Below are 15,001 nucleotides of genomic sequence, written 5' to 3'. Positions count from 1 at the left end.
TCATGGCATGGTTCTTCACATCATTTATTCATCCATCTATCCATCCATTCTTCCAACCAGACAAAAAACTAGTGCTTTCATCTTTCCATCCACTAATTTACCTATGCATCAATTTAACAAGTATTTATTGAGAACCAATTATGTACCAGATACTGTGCTAGGCATTTGAAGGAACCAAAACGGAATAAAACATGATCCTTGCTTTAAAAAGTTACATAAGGGGAGACAATGATAATCAATACACGTAGGCTGTAAAGGATAAATAGGAAATTATTGGGAAGAAGTTTAGTGAGAGAGAAGGGAAAGGACATTAAGGAATAAGAGCAGAGCTTTAATAAAGGCACAGAGACATGATAAAATACATTGAGGAACTGAGGAATAGCAAGTAGTTTAATTTGGCAAGAGACAGGGAAATGGGGAAGGCCTCTTGTAATCACATTGAAAATGAACTTGATTATTATGCTTAGAAGTTTGACTTCAGGCAGTTGAAGATTATGACCATAAGACAGGTATGGCCATATGTCATATTGCTTTTTTGCATGTTTGATTTTTAAGGGAATTGATAGCAACATGAATACTATTCTAGTGTGGGCTTAATATTTAGAAAGGGAGACAGAGGTTATGTAGCATCAAATTTTGTTAAACACATGGGATTGATACCTGGTTCTAGTTGTTTCTGCTTGGGATGATACCTGCAAAGACTTACCATAAGCATGAGAAATAACTGGCCTAAACCAAGGCAGCTGGCTTGAATAAGGGGCTGAACTGTATACCAAAAAACAATTGCCTTTGTCTAGGCCTGTGGTTCTTAGTGTGGGTTCTAAGAAAAATTTCCGTAGCACAACTTATGAAAAACTATTTCACTGATCAAATAAATAAAGGAAACCTACATACTATGGTCCTTGGAAACAGTTACAATGTATATTAGCATATAGCAGGTCCTGATGTTTACTACAAGAATGTTACCTGAGGAGCTTTGAAACTTAGGATTCTCAAAATTAATTCAACCAGAGACCCCCTATTTTCATGAAGCATCTGTTAATATCCTACCAAAACACTCTTCTCTAGAATATATTTTATATTTCAGAAAACATATAGATAAGGACTCTGTCCTGTAGGCAGACAGAATGCCTAGCTTAGTTCATCTGTTTTGCAGATGTCATTTACCAGGAGAAACAGTCAAGAATTTATTAATGATCAAGAGCAGACTGTCCTCAGCATATCTCAAAAATATGCATCAGTGGCTACTAAATCTTCTAATGTACACCATGTTGGGTCAGTAGTATGGATGTCATACACAAAGAATAGAATGTAAAAGTAACCTAAACAAAGTGTAGTTATTGCCCAAGTCATGTAATGGCTGGAGGTACATAGTCCTGACCCAAGAAGTGTGTTAGATAAATTTTTTCTAAGAAATACAATGTTTCAACATCACACAAAGTGATTCCTAAACATTTTGGCTATCTGAACATTCTGTTCTAGAATTTACCATTGTACACTGTCTGATCAGCATCCCCAAATCCACCCAGAACCCCAACATGGTGCTACCACATAATTTCATTTCTTTAGTAGGAGGCCTAGAAACCATCCAATGATCGAATACTTCTGTACCTCCTGTTAAGCAACAAAGTGTCAGAAAGAATTAGCAAGTGAAACTCAGTTACTGGGAGTTCCCTTCTTTAACTCTCTAATCTAGACCCCTAAACGTTCTCAGGCTGGAGATGCAAGCAGTATGTCAGTTCTAAGAATTGCTGCTTCCTCCACACAGTTCTCAAATACTTAAGTGCTCTGACAGCTCTGCATAACTAAGGCAGGCACAGCAGAGTAAATTGCCCTATGAATTTTGGCATCAACATGCACAATGTATGACTGAGCACTCAGAACCTCTGGGGTTCTTTTTTGTTTTTAAAACAAGATCCTGTGGTGTAGTGAAAATAACATGATTGACTCAGAAAAAGGCAAACATTGTTTCTAGTCCTGACTTTGCCACTTGCTGTTTTCATGACCTTAGGCGAATCCTCAGATCTTTCTGAGCCTCAGTTTCCTCAATTTTACTGTGGGAATAATAAAATACTTCTTAAGGAATTTTTATAAATACATAAATAAACTGGTACATATTAGGCACACAATAAATACTACCATACCCTCTACCCTTTTTTGGATGAGAATTAACCTTTCTTTTGATTCTTGGGCACCACCACAAAGTTTTTTCTTTCTCTGCTCTTACACTATGGCTTTTGGTTCTTCTTATTGATTCTTTGGTCTCTGAATCACTCTTGAAACAACTCTTGATTCCATAGCATATATTCCCACCCCTCAATTGGCCACATAAATATTCGTTGCCACTTTGGGGGGGGAAATATTTCTAAATTGTGGTTCTCAAAGAAATTCATATATGGAGAAACTGTATCTCTTCATTCCTCCAGACCAAATTATCTGGGACAGCACATATATTATACTCTGTCTATGAGCATTTGCTTTTAGAGAACTATGGTTAGAGGTAATTTCTTTTCTAATCATCAAAATTGATGATGCCCCATATCTAATACTCAAATGAGTATCTTGCTTATAAAATTTCTACTTAAAATCTTTGATTTTTTTAAAGTGCAATAGCAGTAGAGATTTTATCGTTGTTTACTTTAGCTGTGAGTGCTCCAAAATCCCTCAGTTAGTCTTGAGAGAGTAAGATGATGTCATATGCAATATTTTCAAAGCTTGTAGTCAGAAAAGTAAAGATTTCAGAGAACACAATAGGATATGTACACACATGCACACACATACACACAAAGGCAAGTATATTCCAAATATAACAATGCAGGAAAAAGGGGATTTTTTGCTGATAACAGAACTAGTTGTTTGAAAATATTCTACTTTTGTTCTAAGAAGAGTGCCAACTGTTGTTACAAATTGTAGATTTATTCCTTATGATCACAAAAGTTTAAAGTATTTTCTCCTTGTGCTTAACTCATGTAAAGACAGTTTACCTGAGAAAGATGTCATTTTGGAGACTTTTGGACATCTTTGGAGATCATGATCCTTAGAAGTAGAACTAAGGGGAAAAATACAGGGCACTCAGAAACCAATAGAAACTTTAGCTTGTCTTTATTGGTAATATCTGTGAGACAACAGATAGTTAGGAAGTAAACTGGAAATGGTATCATTACACTAAGTCACCTCTGTTGGAATCAGATTTCATTCTTCTTAGTCCAGTTAATCTGTGCTAAACATTTTTAGATCTCTTAACCCAGGCATATAAATGTTTTCTTTTTTCCCAATGCCCAATTGGATGAATGCTTCTGTGGCTGAAGTGAGAATTATTAAGGAAAATTTCAGCCTTCTAGAATTCAACAGTTAAAAACATGTAAGCATGAAGCACCTATAAAAACCTTGGGCTGGCATTTGGAAATGAGAAGAAAATCTAGGATTTTTGGGGTGGGGTGCCAAAGATTGAACCCAAGTGTGTTTAATGACTGAGCCACATTCTTTTTTAAATTTTATTTAGAGACAGGGTCTCACTGAGTTGCTTAAGACCTTGCTAAATTGCTGAGTTTGGCTTTGAACTCAAGATCCTCCTGCCTCAGCCTGCCAAGCCACTGGGATTATAAGTGTATGCCACCACGCCCAGTGAAAATCTGGATCTTGACCAAAATGAAAGTTCACCAGTCCAAGCCTGCACAGTGAAGTGTCATTTTTGCCACAGTGAAACCAAAAGAGACTGAGGACTCTTCCTCTGGATGGAAAATAAAACATAGAAACTTTGATTAGCGGGATATTGGAAACACAGACATTAATTTCAAAGCATTTCCATTTCCAGGTTGATTAAGAATGCTGAAGGTATTGTGAGATTATTTGGCTGCTGCAAGAAATTCAGAAGACCACCAATAAGGAATCTGTGTTGTTCTCTGAGTAGCTATAAAGAAACTTTTTAATTATACCTCCCTTCTCCCCCTCCCAAATAAGTTCTCGCCCATCATATGCAGAGAAGTGAACATACACGCACACGTGCACATGCATATAATTTTTATTCCATTTGTTTCTAGTGCAGAAAAGAAGATAAAATCTCTAGTTTAACAATTTTCCGTTTCCCCTTCTCGCCTCTATCTTACATGTAGGTAGGAAATAAAATGGAAGCCCCCATTCCAAAATGACAATCACCCTCTCACCCTAAATTTTCATGCTGCTTCCAATATCAGAGTACCTGACTTAGACAACTAATTATGGAGCCTATTCGGTGCAAACCCATCTTTAAGCTCCTACACTCAACGGTATCTCTCTTTCATATTAGAAAAATTCCGGGTTGGCAATTGCAAGCATCTCAGAACGGCCAAACACTGAAGAAAGGCGTTCCTGGCCTCATTCAAAATGAGGGATCTGGAGGGCTCTAGTGGATATCCTGGAAAAAGCTGGAGACTGAAGCTTAGGAAATTAGGAGTTGGAGTTTTCAACATAGACTCTGGCATTGGGGCTGGAGGCTACCCTCTTTGTTGTTGACTCCCTCCAATGGGACTGATGTTGTTTCCCTACCTCACAGGGATGTTGTGAGGACCAGCTCTAGAAACAGTAGCAGTTATCATTCATATAGTATTGCATATCATGATTGGTGCTTCCTATAATATAAGGTGGCAGCATGTTTTTGGATTGTTCTTTGGTCACATGTGATGCTGAAGGCAACCAGGCACTACCCCAGGTGGATACAGAAAGATGTGTCTTGTTCACTTGCTTTCCACAGTGTGCTGCTGGAAGAAACGTTGCTGATGTGACTTAAGGTGCTACTCTGGACAAGAAATCATTGTGCCTATCTGAGGCTCCTGTGGCCATTTTTGCTGGCTTGTCAGGCAATTTGTAGGGGTTTCTCTTCATGTGTATTCTTCCAGACTCCTGCCAAGAACCTAGCTCTTAGCCTCGTGCCCCATCAGTGAGCTGGAGGTAGTAGCCGATCCACAAATATTCAATATACAAGGACCAGATTTCTGCTTCTGGAGAGGATACAAACCAGTCTCTCCCTTAAACACGGAGAAGAATAGAGTCAGACAGTTTTTACATCTTCCCAAAGTCAAGGCAACCCTCTTCAGGAGTTCACACACTTGAATCTTTCAAGAGGAGGAAGAAGGCAAAGTCAGAGAAGCAGTGCCTACTTCTCTTGTTCCCTAATGAAATTAGAACTGTGGTAGAAAATGGATCTGAATTTCCTAATATATTCTGGCCTTAGCATTCCCATGATCCCCCACAACTTCCATGCTTGCCTTTTTATCAGGTGTGAGAACTTCCAAGACAATCTCAAACATTGCATTGAAATCAAAGAAGAGGTACTTTGTGATATCTTGTTCTGTCTCTGTCCCAGGGCCTCCATATTGAAACCAGTTCCCTTCTGGTAGAAATGGAGTCTTGTGAAGCCAGAGGCAGACAAATATGAGAGGCAGAAATATTCTCCCTGCCTTTCCAGATTCCTGCCTTTTCCATCCCCTTCCTTCTCCAGTCTATACACACACACAAACACACACACACACACACACACACACACACACACACCCCTCCTCCTGACTCAGCAGCATTCTGGAACAAATCCAAGGAAGGACTTCAGGAGGGGTGTTTCCCCCTCCTCAGGGCATAATTTTAATCTCCTGGCCAACAAGAAGTTTCCTAATGTGGATTGAAAGAGGCTAATGTGGTTTATTTTTTAACTGCTTTCTATTTGTTTGAATGTTGCATATTTCTGCTAGTGAAATTTTCCTTTAATAAAACCATTAATACACCAATGGTATTTTCTTATTTACAACACACTGACAGAATTAATGCTGTTAACATTGGGACATTTTTTTCTTTTTCTTTTTTCTTTTTTTTTTTTTTTTTTTCTTTTTCCTCTGGTTTGCTTTCCAGGTCATGCTGACCTGTTCAGCATGGGCTGTTTCGCATTTGTTTTTAATGTCAGTTTAAATGTAATTGTAAAAGCATGTATGCTCTAAATTCATGTAGTTACTTTTTCCAGTGGAAAAGCCTGGTATGCAAAAGCATTTCCAGGCTCTGTAATTTCACATGGGCAGGGTTTTGGTAATGACCTTGTGCTCCTCACTCGGGATGGCATCTGGACAGTGAACCCCTTTCTTCTGGCTCAGTAATCAGAGAGAGGAGACTTGGAATTAGTTTCTGCCAGATCCTGTGCTTTGGCAAGGATGTGCAGCATTGCATATCATTCTATTATTAATTACGTTTACTCCTCCATGAACTAAAAACCATTAGACTAAATAGTCCAACATAAACCTTGAAAGATAAAATTTGATATTCTTCCCCTGGCTATTCCTCTGACCCAGAATTTGGACTGGGAGGAGAATGGGGGTGTTGGGGAAAAGACTAAAGAGCTTTCTTGCCAGAGGGAATTTGGTGTACACATATTAATCCCACTTGGTTGCACCCCCTACTAATCTCTCACTCAATGCCTGCCAAGGACTGGCTCTGTCCCCTGCATTTTGTCGCTGTCCTATTTCTTCCCCACCCATCTCCAGCTACCATCATTGGCCCTTCCCTCCAATAACATGCTACTTAACCAGATGAAAAACAAAGAGTACCACTCTAGAAGTTAGGATACCTGGTTCTAGCTCTAGCTCTGCCAGTATCTAGCTATGTGACCTTGGTCAGGAGATATCATTGGCCTTTGGTCTCTTTATCTAAAAAATAGTGCTTGATTTTGAGAAAGCAGGAATGATTATACAAGATCTGGGGCATTCAAAGTCTTCTGGAAATGGAATCTTTTCTTCAAACAAAATCTGTCATGGAGTCCTCAAATATAGGTACAGAAAAAAACTCCTTTGCTCTGGTTTCAAAGAACATGGCATATGTAGAGCTACATGCTCAGCCCTACTTTGCCTTCTCTCAGGAGCCCTTACATGAACTTGCAGGGTCCTTGAGGTTCTGCTATTATACCTGAATTGTTGTCTGGGAATCCTTCTAACTCTGATTTTCTCTCCTACTAGACATCAATCCTGGTGGAAACTCTGTTTTACCAATTAGAATTCTCAGAAAGAAATTCACCTCCTTGAGATAAATGGCATGAAAGTGGAGCAATGTGGGGCTCAGTAGCCAGCGATAGTAAGAGTCATCACACATTGATCTACAGAATTTACTCAGTACTATGCTTTTTGCACACATTCTCTCTTGGAAGGCCACAGCAATCCTGTGAGGTAGATCCTGTTTTTATCCTAGGATTCTGAAACCTGTAAGTTTGGCTCTCAATCTCTGGCTTGATGCCAGATACCAAAGACATGAGGCCATATTTCTCATAGTTTGCCACCGGAGTTTTTCAGAATGTTCTCTAGATGGAGATCCATTCTTAGGAAGAAATCATGGTCTCCTATTGGCATATACTTTCACAGGATTCAGAACATTTCACTGGGCTTATCTCATTTTCTCCTAAAAAATAGCCCTATGCACTCGTCATGTCAGATTGTCATCATTACATAGGTGAGAAAATTGAGGTGTACAAGAAATCAAGTGATATGTTCAAGGTTGCACATCTGAATAAGACTCTGATACCACCACCAAACAATAACAAGCCATTTATTGCAAATACAATTTAAAACTTGAATGTCATTAGTGCATTCTGTCTCCTGGAATTTAGTGCATTTTTTACCATGCTTCATCCTTGGAGAGTCCTTTTGGTTGTATAGAATCTGCTTTCTAGTCTCAAGATATCATAATAGTGCCTGTATTCCTTGAAAAACTTTATGAAGTTTGTATTGACATTATCCGTATTTTACAAAAGACTTAAGTGAGGTGCAGAGAGACTTGCCCAGAGTCACAAGGTTAGTCAACGGCAGAGGCAGTATTACAACTTAGATAGTCTGAATCCAGAATCATTGTTCTTAACTACCACACTTTCCTACATTTTTAAGGAAATATTAAGACTAGAGAGGGAAAGCGACATTGCCAAAGTCCCTTAGGAGCTCCCTTGGCTCCTGATGTAGTATTCCTCTGACTTTCCAATCTAAACCTCATACGGTGAGATCCCCTGACTCTAATCCTAGTAGATGGAAAGAGAGTTGGCATGATTTAAGCCAGAGGCCAAAACCTGCCTTTTCCCCAACCAAAATTCACCTGCAGAATTTTGTTTGTCCAGAACAGTATTTGTATAGAAACTTGACATAGACTTCCCCTAGGCAGGGCACTGTAATGACAATCCCCAGCCCTTTCTAATTACATTTGCCAGGCTTTTTAACTCACTCATCTATCCACCTGACTCGTGAATGTATTTGAGTTTATGACCCTTATATTTAAGCATTATAATACATAAGCACTGCACATACATGTGTTCACACAAGTAGGGCCTAGTCTGGTTTCACAGAGAATTGGCAGTCTTGCATCAAGCGTGCCTTATATTCACTTAGCATTTCAAATTACATTTAAGGTCTAAAGTTAGTTTTATAGACATTCATGAGCTGAAGATACTCAGCTACTGTTTTTCACTTCCATACTGTTATCCTTCCTACCCCTGACCTATCTGGTATCTGTCAATCCTGCTGTTTTCTCTGAATTAGGTCACCTGCAAGCTAGTCACTCCTTACTCTTTAGGAACAGAGACTATTTTGTAGGGCTCATTATGTACTTTGACTTAGTTCTCATGAGCGGCCTAAGAAATAGGTGGCAACACTTGCATTTCAAAAATGAAGAAACTGAATCTCAGAGAAGCTAAACAAAGGGTTCAGAGTTAATACATTAGTAATTGGCAGAGCTGGGATTTGAACCCAGGATTGTTCTCTGATTCCAAAGCCTACTCTTTTGTCCTATATTATCTTATGTAAGGAAAGTGTATTAGTTTTCTATTGCTGCATAATACATCACCACAAATATAGCAGCTTCAAACAACACATTAATTAGCTTGTGGTTCTCTAAGAAGTCTAGCATGGCATGACGGGATTCTCAGTTCAAAGAATCAGTTCAGTTCAGATTAATCCTTACTTGGTGAATGTCTTTCTATGAAAGTCTAGTACTGTTTAAGGCTTTACCTGATTAGGTTGGGCCCATCAAAGATGACCACCCTTAAAATTCAACTGAATTGGGACTTCAGTTACATCTGCCCAGTTCTTTCACAGTAGTGTCTAGAGTGCATCTCAGTTGCATAATTGCAAGGAGATGTGTGCATTTGAGGGCTTTATGATCTTGGGGGCCATCTTAGAAGTCAGCCTCCCACAGAATGTAATTCATTTATGTTACAAATTCCATGATGAGATATGCAGAAGAAAAACATTCTTGACCTTAGGCAGAGGGATTCAAACTTTGTAAGACTTTGGAAACTTCACCTTACCTTCACCTCTCCCTTACCCATGGGCAAGAAGGCATATATCTTGGGGTGGCAAGGAATGAGACTGAAACAGTGCCTAAAGGCCACAGAGGGCAGAGAAGTTGCAAATTAATCACATCTGCTTCTCCTTGGGAACATACCATGAAATCTGATTTGAAAAGTATTCCTCTGGTGATTTAGAGACAGCTCCTATAGAAGTATGGTACCCCTGGACTGAAAAGTGAGCTCCCCTAGGATCCAGTTATATCTAAACCCAGGTATGGACAAGGAAAAATTTTGTCAAGGTCCTTTCTTATCACTGCTTGACCTAAAAGTAAAAGATGGGAAAATAGAGAAAAATCACCATTAGAACTATTCACTTTTACTGACCTCTTTTTTCAGGTTTCATAACTCAGTTTAAGGAAGTCAATGAGTCTCTGCCTTGACACAGTGGCTGGCTCGCCTGTACCTCACATGGGATAGTTAGATTTGACTCTGGGGCTCAGGTGCAGGGGAAGGGTGGGGTGTGGGGGCAGCCTTCATGGAAGAAAACAAGGCCTTGGGCATTGAGTAACAGCTGAGACTAGCAAGCCTCATTGTCCAGCATTTCAAGTCATTTAGCAACATGCTGGCCTCTGCTGTGGAGAGAGAACAGAGGATCCCCCTGCAGAATGAATGGAATCTGATTTCAATTATGTTCAGTACAGTCACCCTCTTCAGGCTGAGAGGCCAGAACACCTGGTGCGACTTGGGCCACTGTGCCTATAGGAACAACACATTTTCTGGGTCCTGGAAGCAAGTGGGAATGTGGCCTCTCTTCCTCATGCAGATACCTTATAGTTCTTGGAGAGGAGGATGCAAAAATGACAGACAAGTTTTCATTGGCACTATGCAGAGAAAAGGGAATTATTTCATCTTGATGGCTTCTCCCCACAGTCTCTGTACATATTGATCTTGATTGTAATGAGTTTGCTTCAGTCCACAAGTCATCACTCCACTGAGATCTGAGTCAGTGGTGGGAGAGTCGAGGTGACAGATTATATCTCACTGATTGTGCCAGCACCATTGCTTTGTGGGTCCCTCCACCTTTTGAAAAACTCATGGATTCATCTGTATAGAATTCATTTGGATTCTTTTCTTCTTTATCAATAGCTTTAGTAGGGTAGGGCAAATGGAACAGCTGCCCCAGAGAGCAGTCTATATTCACAGCACTATTCAATAAACCTTTGAGATGATGGAAATGTTCTGTATCTGTGTTGTGCAATTTAGCAGCAACTAGCTACCTGTGGCTTTTGAACACTGGAGATACATCCAATGAGACTAAGGGATAATATTTTCAATTCTCTTTAATTTTAGTTAATTTAAATTTAAATAGCTACTCATGGCTTGTGGCTACTATATTAGGCAGCACAATTCTAGAAGGAGCTCAGAAAGGCACATACTGAGATAGTGCAGGAATGAGTTCATCAAAGAGAGAAACAATGTGGTATAGATAATTTTAAATTGAGAATAAGAGCCCCTGGTTCTAATTCCAGCTCTGGCACTAGGTCACCTCACCCTCTCTGGCTTCAGCCTCCCCATCTCTGACTTGATATGTTGGACCAATATCTGAGTCCCAAATTGGTGGCTAAGGGACTGAATTCAACTTTAGAATACCCGTCCAGTGATAGGACAAGAGTAAGACATTCATTCCAGTTCATCACAGTGTCAGCCATTCTCCTACACATACATCCCACACAAGTACCCACCCACTGTACTATCTGTGTAGATCCTGAGGGTATTTGAATATGTGACTGCTGGATAATAGGATTTCTATGAACCCTTCCTCTTTTGTCATGCTGTGACTCTTTAAGTCACTATAATACCCCAAATCTGCTTCCATTTAGGCAGGTGACTGGAGTATTTCCATAGCTTCCTGTCTCTTCACTATTTTTTTTTAATCTCTGGTAAAAGATTTATTTTTTCCAAAGGAGTAAAAAAAACCTACCAATATATAAAATAATGCAAGAAATTAAAACTTTTAAAAATGTATTTTAACTTTTTTTGGATTCATTGTATACAAATGGGGTACAACTTTTGTTTCTCTGGTTGTACACGAAGTAGAGTCAAAGCATTTGTGTAATCACACATGTACATAGGGTAATGATGTTTGTCTCATTCTATTATCTTTCCTTCCCCCGCCCCCTCCCCACCCCTCACTTCCCTCTACACAATTCATCCTTCCTGCATTCTTCCCTTACCTCCCCACCACCCCCATTATGTATCATCATCCACTTATCAGCAAAATCATTTGACTTTGGTTTTTTGAGATTGGCTTATTTCACGTAGCATGATATTCTCCAACTCCATCCATTTACCAGCAAATGCCATAATTTTAATCTTCTTTATGGCTAAATAATATTCCATTGTGTTTATATACCACAGTTTCTTTACCATTCATCTATTGAAAGGCATCTAGGTTGGTTCCACAATCTAGCTATTGTGAATTGAGCTATAAACATTGATGTGGCTGCGTCACTGTAGTATGCTGATTTTAAGTCCTTTTGGTATAGGCCAAGGAGTGGGATAGCTGTCTCTTTACTTTTGGATGTGATGCTGGTTACTGAAGTTTGGAGTCAAGGGTAAAGATGAGTGGCAAGGAAGATACAACCCCAGCCCCACTCTTCAACTCTTCTTTTAGGCTTAAAGTTAAACTTTAAGGCATAGGAAGAAACTTGATATAATAGAAAAAATGTGGACTTTGTATTCAGCAGAGCAAGTTCAGATTATTGGGTTCTCCTTCTTGATAGCTGTGCTTAACTCAGTTTACACATTTGCAAACCAGGAATAGGAAATATCCCTGAACCCCATCAAGAAAGCTGTGGAATGAAGTGATGTAAGATATTCATAAGTTGAAATTCTAGAATAAGAATTACATGGTCTGGCAACTCCTGAGCTCAAGGCCAGGAAGTGCCAGTAATGTGGAGGGTGGGTCTGCTTATAGGAACTGCACAGGGGAAAAGATCCTATAGGCATTACCACTCTGTGGAGCTGTATATGAGAATCCAAGTTAACAATGGGTTTACCAGACAATGAAATATTGTGGAGGCTAGGCTACTACCTGTAGAAGAAGATGGATTTGACCCAGACCATACCCTCCAGCCATTGCCCTTGGTGGGAAGTAGGAGGTAGCCGTGGATACTTGTATCTCATTACTGGCTGTGCCCAAGCTCTGCAAAATTGATTGTTCGACAAGGTCATCTTGCACTCAGGGTTGGTTTCCCAGGCTTCCTTCTTATTTTTTTCCTGAGTTCTTCTCTATGCTCCTCTTACATTACCAACCCCATCATTTTCCTCTTCCCTATATTAGTTGTCAGTGCAAACATGTGATCCATTCTTGCATTGATTTACTGAGCAACACTGTGATTGGGGTTTGCATTGCAGGACTTATTTTTCCAATTAGAGCTGAAAGTCAGTTCCAGATATGTCTTTTTCTGCAGCAGAAACAGATGAGCAGTAGATTTTGTTGTATTTATCCATTTAAATGAGAAATCAAACTTGTCTTTATTTTATACCCTTTTAATTTATTATTATTATTTTAAAAGGATTAGAGAAAAAGTGGTTTATGATCCACTCTGGTGCATCTGTCTATGCTAGACCTCAGAGTTATTACCTATTCAATTATTTATAATTATGTCAATAAAAATGCTAGGGAAAATAGCACAAAGTAAACATTGGAATGCCAAAGGACCTCTAGCCCTGTATGTGTGCATGTGGTGAAGATGCTTCTTAAAGTTTGAGTTTTGGATTATTTCAGTTTTTAAAATAATGTTATTTCTATCATCTTTTCTAATGGTTGCCTGCTAGCATGGTTCCCATTTTACAGACAGATGGTAGAGGCAGAGATATTCCATCATTTCTGTGATACTGTTAGGGATTTCAACTCTTCACCTTCTCCTATCCCCTTTGTTAGAGAAGAAAATCAATATGTGTGTTATAGAGCATGTTCAACTATGGGTATAATTCTGACAACATCTGAGACTCATTACAGTGTTCAGTGAGAAATAGAACTCCAGAAAATTCCTGTTCATTGCACCCAAATTGTGATGATAGAATTTGGTAGTCTGAAAATGTAATGGACCATCTAGGCTATTTTTTTTTAACTTTATTCCCATCTGATGCTTAAATTCTCAAATCATTGTACATCTATTCTCTAATAATCCACAGTGACATAAGTGGCTAGCAACCTTTAAATCTTCAAAGAGACTTAACCATCAAAATGTATTTGTGGAGGGTGGGGGGAAACTAAGTTCCAAGAGACTATACAAGAAACCCAAAGAACAAGTCTCATCATTCTTCAAGAGATCTGCTTTTCTGATCTCTTTCCCTGGAAATTTACTAGATATCCTAAACTTAAACACATTTACATCACTCTCTTGATTTACAACATTCAATATTTACACATTACCTACAAGATAAAACATAAACTTTTAATAAGATATGCATGTCCCCTTAAAAATCAATCCTTGTCTTTGTTTTCAACCTTATAAATAGCCACTCTTCCCAGATATGCAATAGGCACTCCATCCATGTCGTTCTCTAGTTATGTCTCTGCGTGGTGAAATTCTCATCACTGTTCCAGGGCTAGGTCAGATGACCCCTTTGATATAAAGCATTTCCTAACCCAGACCATTCAGTGATATAATTGTTTTTCTCTTTTTTATGCCTCTGTTGTAGCATTTACAAGTGTGACATGTTCTGGCACTTTTGGGGGGCATTTATTTCTTTTCCATCAGATTGCACCAGGGCCTGTCCTTTTCTTCAGTCATAAATAAAGGACTAATAATGTATGTCTTTTGAACTAATTAATGAGTGCATTCATTAATTAATTAATGATCCATCAATATTCATAAATGAGTTAATGAAAGATTCCAAGTATGAATAATGAAGGCTCCATTCAGGCAGAATCATTTGCAAGGGTATATTAGGTGACCTGGCATGAGGATCTGGGGAGAAAGAAAGGTAAGAAAATTTGGGCTTAGCAGGAATTTAGGTTGAAAAATCATCTATTCAACCAGTGTTGAATGATCACCTGTTATTAAGTAGTTCAGAGTCTGTGACCAGGGAGAATGAACATCTTTATTTTCTTAGCTCAGGCAATTTACTGAAGAGGGTAGCTCTGCTGTGTGCTTTTGGTCACTGATGATAAATCTAAGTTTCTTTTCCTTTTCAATAGCCCGTAAGCTGAAGAAACTTGGCAATCTAAAACTACAGGAGGAAGGAGAGACTTCTAGTGCCGGCAGCCCCACTGAGGAACCAGCCCAGAAGATGACAGTATCACACATTGAAGGCTATGAGTGCCAGCCCATCTTTCTGAATGTCCTGGAAGCCATTGAGCCAGGAGTGGTGTGTGCTGGACATGACAACAACCAACCTGACTCCTTTGCAGCCTTGCTCTCCAGCCTCAATGAACTGGGCGAGAGACAGCTTGTACATGTGGTCAAGTGGGCCAAGGCCTTGCCTGGTAAGGAAAAGGAAACAAGGGCTGAGAACAAAGGGATCATATTTAGGGAACACTCCTATGGGCAATGTACTCATTAATTCAGATGGTCCTTGCTATCAAGCTATGGGGACAGGATTTGTATAATCCTCACTTAAAACAAGAGATAATTGAGACTCAGAAAGCAACAAGAAAGGCAGCATGATTTGAGTGACCCATATGGCTCATGCCAAAGTACAGCAGTCAGATCA

The 15,001-nt window shown here is 39.3% G+C and overlaps 1 protein-coding gene across 2 annotated transcripts in view; it reads left to right on the top strand.

The window, feature by feature from the left end:
* Window positions 1–15,001, top strand: part of AR (androgen receptor) — a 169,973-nt gene that overhangs the window by 137,337 nt on the left and 17,635 nt on the right. Inside the window, exon 4 of one of the 2 annotated variants that reach the window (XM_079125053.1) lies at window positions 14,487–14,774. In XM_079125053.1, coding sequence (XP_078981179.1) covers window positions 14,487–14,774 — 288 coding nt within the window. Of the gene's footprint in view, window positions 1–4,285; window positions 4,424–14,486; window positions 14,775–15,001 lie in introns of those variants that run through there. The other variant, XM_079125054.1, reaches the window with a different exon arrangement.

The sequence above is a fragment of the Sciurus vulgaris genome (assembly GCF_902686455.1).
Source record: "Sciurus vulgaris genome assembly, chromosome: X".
NCBI lineage: Eukaryota > Metazoa > Chordata > Mammalia > Rodentia > Sciuridae > Sciurus > Sciurus vulgaris.
The sequence above is the reverse complement of the archived record's forward strand: the minus strand, read 5'-3'. Positions and strand labels throughout refer to the sequence as shown.